The sequence below is a fragment of the Etheostoma cragini genome, chromosome 21, assembly GCF_013103735.1.
Source record: "Etheostoma cragini isolate CJK2018 chromosome 21, CSU_Ecrag_1.0, whole genome shotgun sequence".
NCBI lineage: Eukaryota > Metazoa > Chordata > Actinopteri > Perciformes > Percidae > Etheostoma > Etheostoma cragini.
Genome location: NC_048427.1, coordinates 5,174,144 through 5,195,827, shown reverse-complemented (window position 1 = coordinate 5,195,827; position 21,684 = coordinate 5,174,144). Strand labels below are relative to the sequence as shown.

At 40.0% G+C, this 21,684-nt stretch overlaps 1 protein-coding gene across 1 annotated transcript; it reads left to right on the top strand.

Moving 5' to 3' along the window:
* The first annotated feature begins 1,624 nt into the window (after positions 1–1,624).
* On the top strand, positions 1,625–21,451 carry LOC117936440 (CDP-diacylglycerol--glycerol-3-phosphate 3-phosphatidyltransferase, mitochondrial). The gene is made up of 11 exons (XM_034859451.1): positions 1,625–1,777; positions 6,030–6,240; positions 7,705–7,782; positions 11,422–11,521; positions 11,600–11,789; positions 12,538–12,716; positions 14,160–14,359; positions 15,807–16,098; positions 17,068–17,216; positions 17,306–17,436; positions 20,938–21,451. The coding sequence occupies exons 1-10, from the start codon at positions 1,662–1,664 to the stop codon at positions 17,423–17,425; spliced, it is 1,635 nt and encodes a 544-aa protein (XP_034715342.1). The 5' UTR covers positions 1,625–1,661; the 3' UTR covers positions 17,426–17,436; positions 20,938–21,451.
* Positions 21,452–21,684: the final 233 nt, after the last annotated feature.

Sequence of the window (21,684 nt, the reverse complement as noted above, 5' to 3'; positions counted from 1 at the left end):
AAAAGTTGGCCTACACATAAGGCATTATGAGTGATATAATATAAATAAATTACTAAAGTTTAAGCGTTGCAAAAATAACGTGTAAGCAGCAATTTAATGTATTTAAATTTAATATTTATTTAATTTAATGTATTGATTTGGGTAGTTTAATCCATAACAATGCATCATATTTTAAAAAGAAGACCCTATGTTTAGTAAGTGTAGTGGAGTACAATGTTCAGTCTTTCCCCTGGTAAAGTAGGAAGATAAAACATTAAATGGAAGTACTCACGAAGAGCACAAGTAGGCTTCTTAAGCTTGCTGTTGTAATAGCTTTTGAATGCTATTCCGTCATTTATCTTATAGTTGATCCAGTTCCTTTGGTCTCTTGTCCTGCTGTAACATGTTGATTTGTCAGGATCACCATGTTACAGCAGGATCAATGAATAAAGCCTTACCTTAACATCAGGCTTTATAAGTACAATTCTTTTTCTTTCTTCATGACAGACGGTTGATGGTTAATGTCCCTCAGGCCCTCATGTCTTATCAGGAAGCAACTGACTTACCATAAGTGCTCTTGAGCAACAACCGGCTAAACAGCTGACATTAAGTACACTCTATTACAAGCAAAAGTCCAGCATTCAAAGTCTTAATTAAAAGTATGAATGTAATATCTGCTAAATGCACAAATACACTGAAGGTGTTGAAAGTAAAAGTACTCATTATGCAGAATGTTCTGTCAGCTTTTATATTATATATATATATATATATATATATATATATATATATATATATATATATATATATATATATATATATATATATATATATATTTTAAAAAAATAATATATTGCATTGCTTGATTCTTATTACTGGTACATTCATGTGTAGCAGTATTCTATAGACAGTGAGCTATAATTAGGTACTACTTCCAGTTATTGGGTTGAGGTTATTATTAATTTGACTTTTTACGCATGACTTTTATGACACCAAAACATTCCTGCACTATCAAAGAGGAAGATGTCATGAAAGTAAATATAAATGACAGCTATGTTGCTCTTACTCCTCTGTGCGGGAATCAATAAAACAGCACCATTGATCCTAGTAATTAATGCTCATACCATTAGTGTCATTATAAATAATGAGCATCACTGGGTGGAGAATGTTTAAAGTCCTTGCATTCTATCAGGAGGACTACCAGTCTCATTCCTGGCACAAACACCTGTACACTTTAAACTCTGAAAACAAATAGTTACAGCTGTGGTCACACCTTCAGTGGGTTATGTAAAGTGCAAAGATCAAGCAAGTGTTATCACAAACGCATTTGGAAGCCATGAATACATGCTGGTGCTCACTCTATGCTGGGTGCCTGTGAAGAGCTGTGCACCCATTTTTAGGTTAACTTCTGACTAACCAAACGTTAATGCTGAAGTTACAATGCAGTTAGCAGGTTGACCACTAGAGGCCATTTATAGGCATCACATACATACACATACAAACATCTAAACAACCTGTTATGTATTATTTCTCAAATTTATTTACTTGGTATTGCAGGTTAAACATACTACTTAATACGCTTCTCGGCGCTCATCACGTTCCTACACACAGCCTACCGCTAAAGCACAGTGTCCGCGAACTTGGTTGTGTCAATAAAGTTTATTTAAAATCTGTTTGCTGCAGCAATGGCGGCTCCCATGTCCTGGAGAAGGCTGCTGTACTCAGTGTACTCACCGGCCATCGCCGGGGTTTTCTCTCGAATATCTGACCGGGTCTTCCGCGCCCGAGACAGAAGAAGAGGGTAAGACACACGTCTCATCCACGGAGACACAGACACGAAGATAAAATTCTAGTTCGGTGCGAAGCGTTCTTATATTGAAGATGCTTTGCTAATGCGTCCATTATCGGACTTATTCTGGTGTTTCTTCTTTTTCTTTTCTTTACTCAACGGCTTTAGCTACCAACTCGTAGCTTATTTGTGGTAAAACTAACGTTTTCACAGCAAAGTGTAAAATCAGATTTAGCTCATTTCCTTCCAGTAATGTGCCTCAAAAGAGAAGCTAACCTTCAGGGAAAGTGGTTTGCATAACTGAAGGTGTGTACATGATGATGTTCTTGCTGTTTAGCCTCAACTTCACGTGACACTTCCAGTCGATAACTTCCGGAGATATCACTCCGGCTATAGATAGAGGAACTCATTTGTGTAAAAGTTAATCAGCAGGTGGAAAAAGATTGGGACTTGTATGAGCAAAAGAACCTGTGAAAGCCCAGTTCCGCCAATCTTATAAAAGAAAAATATTATTTTAGTAATTTATAAGGACTTTATCAGAATAATGACGTAGTATGTCAAAATAATGAGATGAGATAGTATCTCTATAAATGAGAAGCTTTCTTAAAGTGCCCATATTATGATATCCCTTTTGTGGGATATGGGGTTTTAGTTTGTGTCTCTGGTGTTTCCACACACATACAAACTTGGAAAAAGAACTATCCATACTGTTTTGAGTGAGATACGGTTTCTGAACGTCCTCTGTCTTCAGTCTCTGGGTGAGCTGTACAAAATCTCCACGGCTGTAACTAGCCGAGACGAGGTGGCTAACGGTAGCATGGTAGCGCTAGCATGCTAGCTCGTTGTCAATGGCAAAACACTGCTACAACACACACTAGTTCACCATCATCTCCAAAGAACTACTCACATGTCCATGTTGTGCAGGTATTCCACAAGTGCCCCTCGTCTAGAAGAAGTCTCCCAGCTAATCCTACCTTGTACTGACCAAAGTTAGAGAAAGTTATCTAGCTGATGTGCTCTTACTGCGCATGTCCGACTCCCATCAAGGATGGTATAGAAGTGTGATGTCTCACTCTGGAGCTAAAACAGACTCAAACACAGGGTGAAAAGAGGAGCTACAGCAATGCGCAGAACAACAAATATGTGGTGTTTTTTGAAAATGAAACCAAGTAAACCTCATGGTACAACCTCAAAATACAATTATGAACCTGAAAATGAGCATATAATGGGCGCTTAATATCTCACAAATACTATCTAAAAATAATGACTTTAATATTAAGATAGTATCCCAAAATAATGACTTAGTATCTTAATGAGATAGTATCTCAAAGTTAGAATGTCAAAATAATGACTCAGTATTTCAAATTAATAAGGATTTCTTAATTTAAGTTCAAATAGGTAGGACACAGCCATGAGTGTAGGTATTGCTTCTGTAATAGGAAGAAAGGATTTTCCCTATCTTCCAAAGGAGTACGAGGCAAACTTTGAAATTTGTCAACAAGTACGATTTGAAATAAGCATCACAGTTATTAAGTAATAAGACTGCTTTATATCACCACTATCAGGGTACGGTATATGTCCAAAAGTAGACCCACACCTTCATGTTTTTGTTTCATGGTTTTAGCAGCTTTGTTCTAAAAATATCAATTTTAATGCTTGAGCATTTTTGGACAATAGTTTGCTCCCAACTTTGTTGCAGGTGTTTGTGGACAAAGCCACTGTGCACAAAGCCAGTATGATGTGAGCTCTGATCTCACCTCCATTCAACACCTTTGGGACAAACTTAAGCGCCACGACCTCTTACCTAAAATCAGTGGTTACAAATGCTCTTGTGGCTAAATGGTAACAAATCTTTCCATCCTGGCTCAAAACTCTTATGAAAAGTCTCCCTAGAAGGGATGAAGCAATATATAGCATGGTTTTTAGGATGTAATATTTGGGTGTCCACATCCATTTACATCACTATTAAAATACGCTTGTAGCATTAGGATATCATTGTACCTCTGTGGGTTGTACTAATATTGAATTATTGCTTGAATCTACATGTTATGAACTATAAAAGAAGAAAAAGAGCCACTTTAACAATTTACTAACTGAATGTAGATCCATTGAGGTAAATGAGAATGCTAATCTATTAAGGAAGCAAAGTAATTTTTACTCGGGAATTGTGAGAATGACAAACCGCAATGTTTCCTATCACATGCTTCAAATCAAGAAATCAAGAGGGATGTGGTGCGGGCTCATACCAAAGTAAACAGCTCCTCTATTCACTGCAGTTATTATCTTAGCCTATTGCCTCATTAGATATAAGGAAGTTAAATTCTGTTCTTCGAAGTGAGCTCTACTGTTAAAAAAAACGGTCTTTATTTAGACCATATTACAGTATGTTGATAACTCTACCCTTCTTTGGGATTAAAAATCCTCTTTGACTCTGTTTTATGGAGGCTTTTAATTCACTGCAGTTATAGTTGATTCTTTTACATTGTTCCACTCAGTCCCGAAATTAAAAGCTGAAAAAGTCTTACATTATTTAAAAGTTTTTACCTCCTGTCACGCTATTATAAATAAATTATAAAAGGCTTTGGGAACAGCGGAATGGTCAATTGCATCACATAAGCCTACTTTAAGATAATGTTAGTAATTTAAACTGCTGTAAAAAAAAAGAAGAGAATTCAGCAAAAGCTGCATGGACACAAAGATGTTCTCTTCCATGAAATAGTGGTTTTATGGCTCTTTGAGTGATATGCGTGTTTATGATAGGACTCGAATCCCAAACCACGGGGAAATCCCCTCTCCGTGTTTGCTCCAGAAGTTCTTACTCAGCAAAGTGGCTATGGAAAGAAGCCCTGAGCTGTGCTTTTATTTGTATGTGACTTTTGTTTCCTGCGACTTCTCGTAGATGTTTTTTGTCGGTCAAATCCAAACCAAAATGTAAACTGTGTGTATGTGCCTGTGTGTTCTGTTTGGAATGAATATGAAGGAATCCAGTAGACTTCTGACATTCAGCCTCTGAGGGTCACAGTCAAGTCTGAGGTTCACACTCCACCCTGTCTTTATTTAATGTGGTTGCGTTGTCAGACCCAGATTTTGAGATTATATGGCAGAGACAAAGGGGATGCGGTGTTTGAGGGAATTTGAGGACACTGAGGAAGAAAATCCAGACACACTGTTACATCTTATAATGGATCTGTGTCTTTAAAGGTAAATGCGAACACTTAATCGATTAGTCGGCCAAAACACAACATTTGAAGACTTCACCTGGAACTGACAAATATTCATTGTTTACAAAACAATTAATCAAGAAAATAAAAATTCTTATCTTTCGCAGTAGTAGTTGAGTTTGAGGACCCTTAAATATCAACCAACCTTGTCAGGTGTCCCCTCGTATTGCAGAGCTTCGCTGTCATGGTTTGTGTTTGAGGCTGGTTCACCTTGGTAGTCCGCTGGCAGCTGAAGGATGGCACAAAAAGATGATACCCAGGAAACTATTTTCCTGTGATATATGGCATATATGAACCATATATGATGTTTGAAAAAGTCTCCTCGAGCAAGATATTTCTTTAGAGTCGTGATGTGTCTCATTTTCCACTGACAAGGTCTACTGTTTCTCATGAATTCTGGAAAGCCACACATTCAGCTGGATTTCCATACAGACTTAAAAAAAGGGAATAAATAAACACAAATAGTTAAAAAACCAAAAAAAACATCTATTTGAGAGGGAGCAAATCGATCCATTATCTTTAAGGGATGCATGGGCACATTCTCTCATGACTTCTTATTTGTCTTGACTGTTAAGTATGTCAAATCCAAGGACAGAATAGGAGGAACAATAAAAAGCTCAGTTACAAAAGCCAGACATAGTTTGCGTATTAACCTCCTTGACAGGTAGTTGCTGGTGCTTCAGGAATGGCTGAAAGCGTTACCACTATATTAATGGGAATACTTGTATGAGTATATCATGATCATGATGAAAAATTAGTGTAAAATAATCAGAATGATGAGATTCAAAGTTCATACTTTCACTTTGCAAACTGGAAAACACCATCCAGAGCAGCTACTAAATGAACCTTGTGGTGAGATTATTGTCAACCAATCACAAAGATGTTCAATCTGTAATACAAAACGCTTCACACATGTAAAACAAAAAATAAACAACACATTTTGTTAGGTTTTCATTCCAGTTTGCTTCTGTACTAAAATGTAATATAAATGCAGCTTTTAGCTGAACAAACACACAGACTTGTTGAAAACTTGTTTCCTCCAGGTCCTCGGTGCTGCTGCTGGCTCCCCTCCTGGCCAAAGCCGACCCAGCCCCCCCACATGTCTCTAGGCCCACCGGGTCGGCCGGAGCTCAGGGTACAGATGGCCTCTGCAGCCACTTCCGGTGGATGGCAGAGAACGTTCCCGCTTTCCGGGTGCCAGGCACCCACATCCACATCCTCACCTCACCTGACCAGTTCTACCAGACAATGAAGGTAGGTGTCACTGTGAAAAAAAAATTTGGTTTCTGCTGTAATGGAAAGTTTAATAAAACATCAGCCCCAGGGCTGACAACTGCCAATATTGTCTTTGCAAAGACAATCTATATCATTATGTATTGTGGCGTAATAAATGAGGCTGAAAAACTGCTTGAGGAATTTGAGGAAGTGTTTTTTTTTCCCGGCAGACGGTTTGCTTACTCCGCAACACCTGAGTTGGCAGAGAAGCTCACCGCAGCTGACAGGAGTCAATTGTTCAGCTCTAAAGTGATTCATCACCTCTACTTAATTGTGTTCCAACTAATCTGTGTAATCATCTTGAAAGTATAACTCAAAAAATGACCTTCCAGGAATGTTTTTTTACCCCAGGTGAAACAATCTTAGAACGCTGCATATTTCACCTAATTTGTGGAGCATTCAAGAACAAACTGGGTTATTTAATTTTTGGTTCTTTACGTAGTCCCCCAACTGCTGTGTCACCACATTGGAATCTTTTCATGTTTCCTCTAACGTTATCTTACTCAGCCACTCCAGGAGCAAATAATCCAGAATCTGCTGCAGTTTTTATGCTGCAGCTTCCCTCCATACAAAGACATTGTTTAGCTTTAAGAGTAAGAAATGGGCTCCTTAATGCTAATTTTGGAAGAATTTCTCCCCAAAGTTTTTACCCGATATATTTACGTCTAAAAATCCAGCATATTACACTCTTAATACGCCTTTGAATCATGTGATGTATAGAATTTTGTATTCAATGGGGTGTGATTCACAAAAACATGTCATGCGTTTTCTTTTTTATTGACACTTCCCTATGACATTGAGTGCTGGGAAGTCTCGATCTGTTTTGCATTGTTACATTGGTAGATCACTTTTTCACAACAAATACGTGCACACACCCTCTATTCTTTCTTGTTCGTCTTGTCATCAAGCTCTTTGGTGTTCTGTCTTTGACCCTTGCGTCTGCAGAACCAGATAAAACATTTGTAGCGCCCCGAGCAAAATGGAAAGCAAAGTACTGGTATTGAAACTACACAAAGAACGGGATGAAATCTAATTTGAAAAATGAAACAGCGCCTTTTCGATTTTGTTGCCGTCGGGTGAAAAGCTAGATTTCTAATATTGAGGATTTTATGCTTTCCATCAATGTGAAGGACATCGTACTCCTTCATGAAATAACACATGCTTTAATCACTTAAAAGGACACACTTTTCTTCATTATTTGTGGTTCATTCTATACACTTAAATGCCCAAAAACATCTATCATTTCACAAAAAAGCAAATTTTCTTAATTTTTGAAATGTAGATCTTTGACTTTTTTTCTGTTGTTGTTACTACTTGTGATTTTGGACGCTCTGGTGGCCACAGGAATCTAGGTAGTTTGTTGCAGTTTATCATTCATTGTCATCAGATATTTGTGGCTTCCTGACACCACCCACAAACACTTGTTTTTCTCTTTCCCATTAGGCTCGCATCAAGACTGCGAAGAGGCGAGTGGTGATGGCCTCGTTGTATTTAGGAACAGGTCAGATGGAGCAGGAGCTGGTGAGTAAAGTTGTGTGCGTGTGTGTGTGTGTGTGTGTGTGTGTGTGTGTGTGTGTGTGATGTTTTTCAAGGCTTGGAGTTTTGGGCAGGTGAGAACAACAAATCAAACACAGGCATGTGCCAAATGACTGGTCAGAGATGCCAGAAAATGTGAGTCAGAGTATTCTTCCAAACAAACCACAGTGTGGTTAGTTCAGGATGAAAATGTGCTCCAGGCCAGCTACAAGGAATGACCCCAAATTGCAAGGGTTTATGGTTATAAGGAGACCAGTGTTGGCATGTGATACCCTGCTGTTCTTCATGCTTGGAAGGCCTAGCATAACAACATTAACCCAGAACAAACCACAGTCTGGACTGATGCTGATATTCAGCTGTTTTTCATGAGGTTTTTTTCTAGCTGGTTCGAGCAGCAGAGCGGGTGAATTACAGAAAAAGGTAGAGACAAGTCCAACATGTTTTAATTAGAGTTACAAGCATTTGAATCAGTGGTGATTGCTGCCAAACTCTGGAACCTCACAGGATGATGGATTACTAGAAATGTTGAGTCAGTAAGGTACATTGAGTCCATGTGAGTTTTATTTCCAAGCCCAGGTTTGCTTGTAATTGGATACAAGGAGCTGAACTCAAAAATGTGAGTGTGGTTTAGACTGAAGAAAGCAAACTGCAGGTAAGTCTGGATCGGCAGTACTTACACAAGCTCGATCCCAGACTCAGCACTAAGGGTACTTGACTGATCCTGAGTATCCCGTGTGTGTGTGTGTGTGTGTGTGTGTGTGTGTGTGTGTGTGTGTGTGTGTGTGTGTGTGTGTGTGTGTGTGTGTGTGTGTGTGTGTGTGTGTGTGTGTGTGTGTGTGTGTGTGTGTGTGTGTGTGTGTGTGTGTGTGTGTGTGTGTGTGTGTGTGTGTGTGTGTGTGTGTGTGTGTGTGTGTGTGTGTGTGTGTGTGTGTGTGTGTGTGTAATTACTTAAGCGCAGGTGCACGCAGCAAGAATGATCAGAAAGAAATGTCTCTTTAGTACACCATATCCATTGGTTATTCAACTTTAATTTTTTTAAATAATTAGTTTTTAACCCTTAAACTGTCCATTGTGAGTCCTACATTGTTATATAAGTGCAGTGATAAATCAGCGGAGTGCTCTATAAAAGAAATTATTAACAAATACATTAAACACACACCATCTATGGATAAAAACAAATGCAAACAAGATGTAGATAATTACCAAGGAGCCACTGGCCATTTGAACACTTGGAAAAGCACATTTTTAAACGATAATTTATATTTCTTTTCCACTCCCTTGTACCTAGCGTACTTAGCTCTGCATGTTTAGTGGAGTAGGGCAGCTTGAGATTGTTTTCTTAGAGAAGGTCAGCTTTCTTCGTACAGATGAAACGGGAAGCAGTCACATCAAATTCCTTTAAAAGAAAAAAATCTAATGCCCACCTATCTTGAAACCATCTGTCCTGTGGGCCGGTTTTTGTGTCTGGAGTAAATCAAAGAGATGTTTGTTAGTAGCTAAAATGTTTTATAAGCAATGGAGAACAATATTTCCCCCTGTATTTTATAGGTGTTTCGAGCTGATTTTACATGACATAATAACTAATTTCTACTTCTTTGCTTTAAAGGATTAACATTTTTATAGTAAAATTATAGTGTCCAGAGCTCCAACTCATGATCACATTACTCTCCAGAGCTGAGCTGGAAGTGTTGCTGGTGCACATGTCCCCAAAGAGCTCTCTACTGGAAAGAAGAAATGTTTTACTGGCATGTCAACAGGCCCTCTGGAGTGACGTATAGCGAGATCATTTGGGCGGGATAAACTGTTGTCTTTCAAATTTCCTCTGCAAGCAACCAGCGCAATGCTAGTTGATAGATCAAACTTTCTCCGTATCCGGTTGTCAAAACTCTGAACACATCTTCATTTTTAAAGAATGACTTCAATCCTTGACTTCAGTGCTATAAGTCCAAGAATTTCAGAGTCGTGGCCAAAACTGATTTGAGAGACCACTGGTTGCCAGCAGCAGCAGGCCATCTTCTTTGTTTTCAAGTCGCACGGAGTTCACGTGGATCCGTCGCAACTCTGCCGTCCTTATGTTAAGCTCGCCCACCGACTCTATAGACAATGCAATTTGGTTTTTCCAGCTCGCAAGCCAACCGAGAGTTGCTAGACTAACCCTAGCTCCAAATTACATTTGTTGCTGCTAGAGTGCATCTAGATTTCTAGGCTACAAATTAGCCAAAGTGTAAAAAAACAAAAAAAGCTATTTTCTTTCTTCTTTTTTTCCCTTTTTTTCTAATCAGGTGAGGAACAAATGCCAAACTTGCCACAAATAATGACTTTACACTCAGTGGTGCCCTCTGAAGAGCAGCCATTTCCTCATTGTGCACGAGTCATTCGTGCTTTCCACTGGCTCAGTTAACAAATAAAAGGCTGCCAGTGTTTGATAAATGCTGTCTGCTGCAATTTAATCAATAATCATTCATCTACTCCTGTGTTTTGCGGCCACATCTTAGACATTCACAAATACACATGCAGTAGGACAAAGCGTAGAAACAAAGGATGCTAAGATCGGAGCTGTACATTCTACTTTGTGTGGTCTTACTTTGCTAAAACTGCTGTTCCAGAAAGAAATGTTAGACAGTTCTTCAAACTAAAGTTAGCTTTAATTCAACATGTATACCAGTCCAATGCAACTTATTTTAAGTGTAAAACTACGCGACCTAAGACTTAAAAAACGAAAAAAACAAGAGTAATGACAAATGGGACATGATGACAAAAAAGAGGAATACAGACCTCAGTTTGCTAAACAATAGCACGGATTGAGAAATGGGAACCTTACTACAGACAACAGGAAACCCTTTTTGTCGCCGGATTTATGAGTAAAATGTCCTTAACAGAAGTTTTTTGCTACAATGTAAAGAGCTGAGCAGCTTGAAGCTGTATCCCAGTTTCAGATGTTCTTCAGTTTGTTTAGAGTCTTAGTTTGTCCCAAATTCATAGAGAATGAAGAATGATTATTGTCATTATCAATTTAAATCATTTTCTTGATGAGTTCTTTAGTTTTTAAATGACAGAAAACAGTGAAAATATTTCTGTCACAAGTATATAGATTCCAATGTGACATCCGGCAAAACAGACCACAAGTCTATAGATATTCATTTTACAATCATATGAAACGGAGAAAAGCTGTCAATCGAGTTGTCAGTAAGATGCTGGAAACAATAAAGGTCAGGATTTTTGGTTACACTTTACTTGAAGGTAGCGACATAAGAGTGACATGACACTGTCATGAACGCGTCATAAACATTATAAACAGACATAAACGTTTATGACATAACACTTCTTCTAGTAAGTCTCTTTTGGTTTTGTCAAGTTAGGGTTAATGTTTCATGACTGTCATGTGTTCATGAAAGTGTCATGTCACGCTTATGTAGATACCTTCAAGTAAAGTGTTAGAGTTTTTTTTTTTTTTTATAAGAATTTCAGCTTTTCAAATGAGTCCTACTTAAGACAGCTTTGTGTAATGGATGCTTAAACACTTGCCTAAAGGAACTTTCCATCATGAGTCCAACAGTGCTGCCAACTGCAGCCAAATCAGTGCATTACACTGTGGTCCACTGCTTTCTTTGTTTTTTTGTTAAGGTGGACTGCATGGAGGAAGCTCTGCAGCGCTCACAGGAGAACAGGGATTCTCCTGACCTAAAAGTCTCCATATTGCTGGACTACACTCGCGGCTCACGAGGTTGTTGGCATTTTCCATGTGATCTCTTCTGCTTGCTGGTTAGCACAGAGCACTGATGCGGTCATGTTTCACGTGCAGGGCAGGTTAACTCGAGGACCATGCTGCTGCCGTTGTTGCAGCGCTTCACCTCTCAGATGAGGGTGTCTCTGTACCACACTCCAGACCTGAGGGGCCTGCTGCGGCTGCTGGTCCCTCAGCGCTTCAACGAGACCATCGGAGTCCAACACATCAAAGTCTACTTGTTTGACGACAGCATTATCATCAGTGGGTATGGTGATTCCCAACTGTTCACGTTTGTGTCAATATGTGTGTCCTTCTCCTGGAAGCCTTTTCTCTTGTAAAAGCAAAACATTATAAACAAATCATACCATTAATACTTTGGAATAAAGCAGCTTTCACATAAAAGCAAAACATTATAAACAAATCTTACCATTAATACTTCGGAATAAAGCAGATTTCACGTTAGTGTATCCCTTGTTAATTTTCAGCAGTAACCATTGGGACATTGAATTTCCTCTGTGGCAGGGAAACGCAGAATTTCCTGTAGCTTAAACTGGTCTGATGAAAGATTTTTTTAAACAGACTTAAATACACTTCATAGCACAGCAACATTAATGCTACAAATAATGCAACATCCTCCCACAGTAGGAAGCGCCGCTACACTCTTTGGTAAAAAAGACCATTTGGTGTGAACAGATATTTGCGTCGGGGTCCTTCATCAGCCTGTTGGGATTCTAATTTGCATTAATGACTGGCTTCCTGTATTCTTCTCTGATGTTGTGAACAGAGAAGAAACTTCTCATTTGATCCGTTACAGAATTCATTAGCTATGGCTGATCTAATATGACAATGAGAACCCTGCTTTCTTTATGTTTTCTAATGCTATTTTCTAATAAAAAGAGCTTAAAGAAACCGTGTTTTATAGACCTAGAACCGGTTCCAAAATGAGTTAGCCATTGGAACCTGTTCTTACAATGGGTTCATAAAAAGGTTCATTTGACTCTCTGGTTTTTCAGTGCCAACCTGAGCGACTCATACTTCAGCAACAGACAGGACCGCTACATCCTGCTGGAGAACTGCAGCGAGGTCGCCGACTTCTTCTCCGACTTGGTGGAAGCCGTGGGAGATGTTTCCCTGCAGCTGCAGCCCGATGACTCTGTCACCATGCTCGAGGGCATGGTCCACCCATACAAAGGTAGGTGTGTGTGCGTGCGTGTGCATGTCAAGGGGTGGTGTCAATAAAAAGGAAACGGATGAAAAAAAATGTATGTGTGTGCATGCAGTCACATGTTTATCCTCTAACATGTTTTGACACTGTTTGACACTTCATGCTCAGTTACGGTGGCAGCAGCCCGGCTGGGTTTCGCTAATGGAGCTTGAAAGCTTGGACAGGCGAATAGATGATTGTGTTTGTGTGTGCCTACATGTACAGTGAGAAAGATGGAGAGAGCTCTTGCGGTTGGGTAGCCATGCAGCCGGATGTAAAATTGTCAAGATTTTCTCTACACACACACACACACACACACACACACACACACACACACACACACACTGGAACTATGTTTCCGTAACTGAAGCGCAGACTGCCAGGATGTCAGTTTGAGGGATGAATGACATCATGTCTGCAGAACTGGGCCGCAGTGGTAACGAACACCAGGAATAGAGTTATGATATCATAGTGTTGCTGGAAGACGATATGGAGTTGTAACTGACACATATAGTTATTCAGAAACACACACACTGGTGAAATTCTAATGAAAAAACATTTGCCAACTGATATGGCACGAGTCCTGACGTACAAAAATAACAGACTAGGAAAAGTTTGACTGTAGTCAGTCAGGAAGTTACTGATTGCAGCAAAAACAACAGCAAAGTGTTATAAAAATATGTTGAATGAGAAATATGTTTTTTTTGTTGATACTTATTTTTTTTTATTCAGAAAACATGATCAAAGAAATATGTTGTGTAAGAGTTGGTGTTTCTCTGGGTGTTCTATGGACATTGTGTTTCACGTTGTTATAAACACAAACGGTCCAGCAGGAAAATTTGTGCAAATCACAAGACCCACAGAATGAGATTTAACACAAATGACGCCCCTAAATATTTTCTATGGGGCAGGCGTTAATCACTTCTCAAGGCATTACGGGATTTACGGTGATGTGGAACCGACAGGCAAAGTAGAAAATTTTGTTCAAGTTGAAAATGTTTATCATCAACCTGTTTAGTAAAAACAGTTCACCGACAAAGAAAAGTGACATAGTGACATAGCTCGCGAGCATTGACAAGATTTGTTCGCTCCCAATGGGTCTTCTTCGTTGTGCTGGGAGAAATTTTGCTTTGCTTTCTGTCTGAACACTTCTTTTAACCTGATGGTTGCTACACAATATACAATTTTAATGACCATCTGCCAGCCAATCAGAGACTAGCCTTTTCCAAAAATAGCAGCTCTTGAGCTGAGGTTGTGTTTTCATTCCCATCAACATCCTCCTCTCTGCTTCTTGCTCGTAAGTGGCTGTAAATTCTCTCCAACACTCTCCCAGCCCAGATCACCGTGACCCAGAGATCAGGTTGACCCGCCTCCCACTGCATTCACTTAGCTTTGTGTACGCTCACGTTTTGTATCCCCCGTGGTAACCAGGCAACAGGCAGGACTTCTCGGTGGCAGCGAGGAAGCGGATCATGGAGGTGGTGAACACAGCGCACATGAGGCAGCGACTGTTGAACGGGTCGGAGTTCTCTGAGGACGAGGGGATGAGCGAGGGGGAGGAGGACACCTGGGTGTTCCCTCTGGTCCAGATGAAACCTCTGGGGATCCAGGTGGACGAGCAAGTCACACAGGTGAGCCTCCACACGTGGTTGTATAATGACAGTGACCTCTTCTGATTGGTCACATTTGAACCCAGAATTTACACAAAGCACATTTGGCTGCTTGATGCCAATTAAAAAAAAAAAATATATATATATATATATATATATATATATATATAAAACTGACATAAAATTTAGGCCTCTAGCTCCTGCAGTAAGAGCATGCACCCCATGTAGGCTGAGTCCTGCAGCGGTCCTGGTTTGAGTCCAACCTGCGGCCCTCATCCTCCATCTCTCTCCCACCTTTACTGTTTATCTACTGTCACTTTATTATAAAGGGGGGAAAATGCCCCAAAAAATAATCTTCAAACAAACAACTAATATAAACTTTTACCATGCTGGTAGTTTCTTTTTATCTACTAATGTCTTCCATGCTTTGTAGAACTTTGTTTTTCTTCCTTAATAACATGTAATAAATATGATTTAGAAAGTGGTTCTCTGCAGTCATTATGTGATGTTGAGTGACTAATAAATTACCATGTGACTAACAGACCCTGAATAAACATTTATTCCGGCTTTATTAGTCACATCTTCTGGGAATGAAACCAATAAATTGATCATCAGAGTGATACACATTATATTTAATGAAACCACTAATACTGTTCATCCATAAAAAGTTGAATCAACACAGTCTCATTTAACATTTTGAATTTCACAAAGGAAGGACTTGTTGCAACAAGTTGTAGGTAGTACATTTATACATCATTTGATGTGGCTCTTGGGCAGGTTTACTTCTAGCAATGCATATAAAAGACTTTTTAAACTAAACTCAGTTTAGACTAATTCTTACAAAGAAATACTGGCCTTTCTTCATCCCTCGGATATTATGTCCTCACGCACCCTCAGCCTGTAAGGGCTCGTCTTATCTTAAATTCTTCTGTAAGAAGAAGCTGACAAGTGTAGTTAAAACAGTAAGCAAGGTTTTCTTGCATCAGCCACAGAAAAAGTTCAGAAAAATATGATAATTTTTTTAATGATGATAAATACCAATACATTCAGATTTGAATATAAGAAACAGAAATAATGAGATGAGGCTGGACATTAAACAAAATATAATTCCGGACGTAATGATTCTCTTACAGACCTAAATGTGCATTTGCAATAAATCCCGTTCAACAAGTAAACCTGCCCAAACTCCATTTTAAACTGGTCATACAGTAATTATTAAAGACAAAATCATGAGGAAGGAAATCCAATACACTGCATGGTATCATGTTGTCATATTTATGGTTATCAAGATAAATGTGACAAATATTGCTGACAGATTTTAGCTCTATAATGAGCCTTATGTGAATAACAGTAATAAAACACTAATAATGAGCTCTTTTAATAGCATAGCAACCAGTTTTATTTGTTCATAATGTGGGGAAATAGAAACATGTCGTTCTTCACTTTCCGTTTGTTACTAAACCTCCAGCGCCTGCTGACCGACGCCGGGCCAGACTCCACTGTGTTTCTAACCTCGGGTTACTTCAACCTGACCCGGGCGTACATGCAGCTGGTGCTCGGGGCCGGAGCCAGCTTCCGCATCCTCACCGCTTCCCCCGAGGTCAACGGGTTTTTCGGTGCCAAGGGCGTCGCCGGAGCGATCCCTGCAGCCTACATCCACATCGCCAGACAGTTTTACAACCAGGTGTGCCGGCTGGGCCAGCAGGAGAGAGTACATCTGCACGAATACCACAGATCACAGTGGACCTTCCACGCCAAAGGTGGGATGCAATAAAAGCACATGCACCTGTCTGTGTGCCATTAGGGCCGACACTGACAATCACATCCTTCTGTTGATTACTGTTTCAACAAGAAAAACACGGATAAAATCCCAAACGGGCGATAGCTAACATTATGTAGACCTGTTGGAAAGAAGGGGAAAACTAGCTTGTCAAAGCATTTGAAGGATACACGGCATTACAACCCATCAGGAAAGCATCATGGAAGGGGAAAGAATGTCTCCTAGCAACAGTGGCTCTTAGTTGGGAAACGCCCACTCAGACACCAGACTGCTTTAACAAATGTATAATTGTTGCTCACGTTTCTTACTAGGGCTAGAAAATCAATTATCACAATATTTTTGACCAAATACTTTGAAATCAATAAATAATCATCAGTAATCGGGATATTGTGACTTAGTGTGTAAAGACAAATTATAGAACAGTTACAGCAGTCTGGTAAGAAACTTTACTGTAATGCAGCCTTTAAAATCAGGACAATATCTAGTCTCATATCGCGATATTAATATAATATTTATATATTATTGATATATTGCCCGGCTCTACTTCTTACACAAAAATCTACAAGATTTAAAATGTCTGTTGTGTTTTGACTAACTCTCATATCAACATGGTTTAAAGGAGATTATGGTTTAATCCAGGGCTCAGCTAGTTTTGTTTGGCTGGGTGAAAATAATAAAACGCATTACTCTCCCTGTTCTGCTGTTCTTTTTGTGGTCACAGCGGTATGTAGCGTGAGAGAAGAGGTCTCGTACAGTCATTCTGCCGTAGCCTTGGGACATGGATGTACACTCACTGTCTGTCATGCTTTGGGGTTTTGGATCCACGCAGGGGATTTCTGCATGTGCTTCCCTTTTAGTTGTGGTTGCACCGACAGAAATCCTTGCTGTAAGCGGCTTTCTGAAGCATTACCTCCACGCTCGCTCACTTTACTTTCCCTCTCCTACCCAGGTCTGTGGTATTACCTCCAGGGGCAGGATCGGCCTTGCCTCACTCTAATTGGCTCCCCTAATTTCGGATACCGCTCAGTTCACCGTGACCTGGAGGCCCAAATCGCTATAGTTACAGAGAACGAGGAGCTGCAGAGCCAGCTGCAGGAGGTGAGTTAACCACAGCCAGGAATGGTGTTGAATGACTGTGTAACTCTTTACTGAAAACACACCTGTGCGTTGAACCGTGTGCCTCTCAGGAGCAGGAGATGTTGTACCAGCGGTCCACGGAGGTGTCCGACTCCACGTTTGAGCAGCCGGACCGATACGTCAAGCTGTGGGTGAAGCTAGTCACTCCCCTCATCAAGAATTTCTTCTGAGACGCCAGAAGGTGGTCCCACGCACACGTCTACACACTCATGACACATTCAATGTACTCATTTGTTTATTTTGTTAAAGGATCATTTCAGTTCACTACAACTTAGGCCTAATCCATATGTACAGCTATAGCTTTTTCTGTGTGATATGGCCTCTTGTCCACACAAACTGCATTTTAAGTCACTCACAACAAGGGTGAAGATTTTCAAAACTTTTTTTGGCCTGTAACATCAGAGTGTGCGCCATCACCGGTATCTGAGGCGTCCAAAATCAGGCGACATTTCGTGCAATGGTTGATGTGGCCATAATAGTACTGATTCTACCACTTTTTACATCAATCGATTCGCCATTGCAGCCATGTGACCTTCCAGTAACTTTTTTTTTTTTTTAGGCTTCTGATTGACCAACATAGCTTAATGGTAAGGGTTGTATTCTTGCCTGTTTGTTTGCCATGCTCTTAACAGAGATTGAACTGTGCTTTTGCCTTTTTATTTAGACACATTTTTTATATAAATGTTTTTTAAATGAAGATTAGAAAGACTTAATCTATGTTAATATCCGTCAACTAGGGTATCTCTTAAAACCCAGTGTACACTACCTGCTCAACAGCAAACAGACACAGTTAGTGATTACATGGTGAACATAGGGGAGCATTTAGAGTCAGATGTTTCCCTCAAGAGTTGAGAGAGACCAAAAACAGAGGTAATATTGGACTCACATTAAGATGGACAGAAACACTGCTTCTGTGCGGCGCGCTACGTGAGACATGCCACTACATCGCTGAGGACTGGCAGTTAAATCGGCCTTCCTACAGACACAGCATGCCCGGCAGACACAAAGCTGACAACCTCACAGATGGATGCGATGGAGATGGGCTCATACATAGGCTACACGCGGCTGTGGACACGCAAGCATTTCCAGAAAAGAGGCTGCATGTGTCCACAACAATGCACGGACCACCGTGGCTGTGCGACCGATACAGACATTACATAAACTAACACCGTTTAACGCAAAACACCTGCCTATGTGCATTTAGCCCTCGCTGGACTCGTTCATAATGAATCAGCCGTCACTCTGAGTAGAGAATCCAGTCTACAGTGTAATTCAGTTCAGTTTTTGTATAATTAACTTCTCTCTGCAAGAGACGCCTGCTTTTACAAGTAACGTACTAGTATTGAGTAACAAGTTACATTCCATAGGGGGTAACTAAGTAAAGTAACAGATTCGTTTTTAAGAAGTAACAAGCAAACACTACTTTTTTAAAGTAACTTTCCCAACACTGTGTATAAATAGCATAGCAAACAAAATACAGCCCTAAACAAACACACATGCATCCACGCACGCATGCACGCACGCACGCACGCACGCACGCACGCAGTCAAACAGGCTGTGGCTTCTTAGAAATGCCTGCAGTCATTGTGGCGTGTCCCAAATCGCAGGTCCCGTCCTCGTTTTCCCAGCAGCCCACATCACCAAAGTGAGAGTGGGGAAAGCGTGTCAGCTGATTCACTCCTGTCAAGAAGTGAGTCAGCCCTGTGTTATGGTGATGACCCGACAGTGTGGTGTGTGTGTGTGTGTGTTACCAAGAGTCCTGTCAGGACTTGGCGAGGTGAGGTCAGAGGGTTCTTTCCTGAGTCAACTGGGAACATTTTTAACCGATACTCGGAAAAAAGATATGTTCATTTCATAAACTCAAAGTTGAGCCCAAAGGAAACCTGTCAAGATCTCAGCACAAGATTGAGGTTGTTGTGGTGGTTCCCCAGAACAGGAAGTGTCACAGGCTAAATAATGACGGTAAATGGGTGGCACCTTGTTGCTACCTGGACAGAGACAAGAAAAAAAGTTTGTGTGATCTGCTGCCAAAAGGAAGCAGTCGTAAATAGATCATCTTGCAGTGCTCGAGTATTATTTACAAGTATGCACGCAGCAGATGTGGCCTGTTGTTGTAAAATGTTGGAAATCCTTGTTTTACTGGCACAGTGACACACAAACACACACACACACACAGAGGTTTGGCCTGCGAGTCTTTCGTGACCTCAGGCTAAAAGTCATGTTAAACTCTAACCATATTTAGATACCAACAAATAAAGGCTCTTCACTGTCATATGATACAAACAGTGAGCTGGAAATGCAAAACGCTGTGAGATAAGATCATAAATTTGATCAGAATCAGTCTGGACAAACAATTTATTATGTTGAAGCACAGTGATTTTCTTTATTCATATCCCACAAGGCACCAGAGTCTGTCTCCCAGTTTACTGTTTTCCCAGCTGCAGTTGCAGTATGCTGCAGCAAGATAACATAGTAGTTGAAGTTGGTGTATAACTTATTAGATAACTCATTAGTTTTTTTAATTGTTATCTTCTTCAGTGGCTTTCTGATAAATGGTCAATTAATCCACTTAATGATTGATGACGTATAGACTCTCATACGGAGTGGGGGAAGTCAGGAAGTATTCACAGACGGACTAAATTGTTTTTTTTCAAGAGATTTATTGACAATTGAAAAAAAAAAAAGCAGAATCATGCTTGCCTAATCCTTCATGGATCAGATCCAGCAGTTGAAGTGCATACTAAAATACATGTGTCTATGTCTCTAAACTTTGAGAAAGCACTTCTGAAAGGTTAACAGGTGACCTCGTATCTCCCCCCCCATCCCCTCCAGTTTTCAGAGGTCAACTGAGTTTTTCTGCCTGTAACATCAGAGTGTCGCCGTTGTCTCCTTATCAGGTCTTCTAAATAGAGATGAAAACAACTGAATACGATCCACACTTGGTTCAGTCCATTTAATAGAAAGGCAATAACGATCACTCAACACAATAGAAATAAAGCTTCTTTTTTTTGTCCCAGGTTTAATTACTGCCTGTAATTACCTAAATTCCGTTGTTTATTTTGGATCGTTTTTTTTTTTTACTTTTTTGTAACCGTCATGTAAAACGCACAAAATAACCACTGGCTTTATGTTTGTAGAACAGCTGTTCATGTTGTCAGTGTTATCTGTTTTAGCTGTATATCTTTTTTTTTTTTTTTCCATGACAGGAAAAAACTAAAGCCCTCCAACAATAGCTTTGCCGGCTTAAAGGTTAAAAAAGAAAAAAGATAAAGTCCTTATCGTCATCACAGGCTGTCTATTGTTAGAAACTAGTGACAACAAGTTGCCGCCTCACCAAGCATGTTAAATGGCCTCTTCTGACAGTCAGCAGGGTTATTATACAGTTGGTGGCCACATAGAGGCATGATGGATCCTTGTTGCGATGGAGCTGCCTGCCCTCTGGTGGGGGAACTTTGATTTCCCACTGTGGTTTCATTCATTGAACTAACCCCATTGTATGATATATATATATTATTTTTTTATAACATACACTATACTATGTTTTTTTCGACATACTATAGTTTTATGACCATTTTATTGCATCCTACACTCTAGACTATGGCAACCGCATCATTCATATTCCCATTGTAGGAACATTTATAAACTAAACTAAATGAAATACTGTTCTCTGTGTTGTGCGCAGGAAACTTTGGTTTTCTTCGTTCTTATGGTTCGAGGTCTTGTTGGAGGATGGTTGGCCCGTTCACACAGGACACTCGAGTATCACCTGCATGCTGAGAGTCTTGACTATAACCCTCATCAGTTTGTCCCAGGAAGTGACTCGCACAGGAAAGGATACATGTTGTAAACTCAGAGGCTAAATCCTGTTTCTGTTTTTTTGTATTAATCCAGAGATTCTGTGAATTACCTGCACAACTGTTACTCTTTAGATTGTTCACCTTTTAACAGCTGATTTCTTCATATTGTGGATTTTTTGTTTTGTTTTGTTTTTTAGCATAACAAGCTACATTTCAAAAAACTGCTTTGACTGCTGGACATACTCTACTTCTCAGAGAGACTGATGGTAAACAGATGGGAGTGGTGAAGTATTACAATCCCTTGAAGAGCCTTAATAACTGTTTTAAAAGAGTTTACAGACAAAGCTAACTGTACAGTGTGTGTTATCTTTGTAAATTAAAGGACTGTGTTTTTAAAATTACTTCATGTGTGACCTTTTTTGTTTGATGCAATTGCTGATTTTCACCTCCCGTCGTCATACGAAGATATTTTATTTAAAGGTGCTCTAAGCAATGTCACGTGTGTTTTAGGCTACATTTTTTGTCACATACATTTCCTCACTATCCGCAAGCTGCCTGTCCCCAAAACACACTGTAAAAAAAAAAAAGGTCTCGGTAGACAGCCCAGGGTCTGCAAACGGCAACAAAATCAA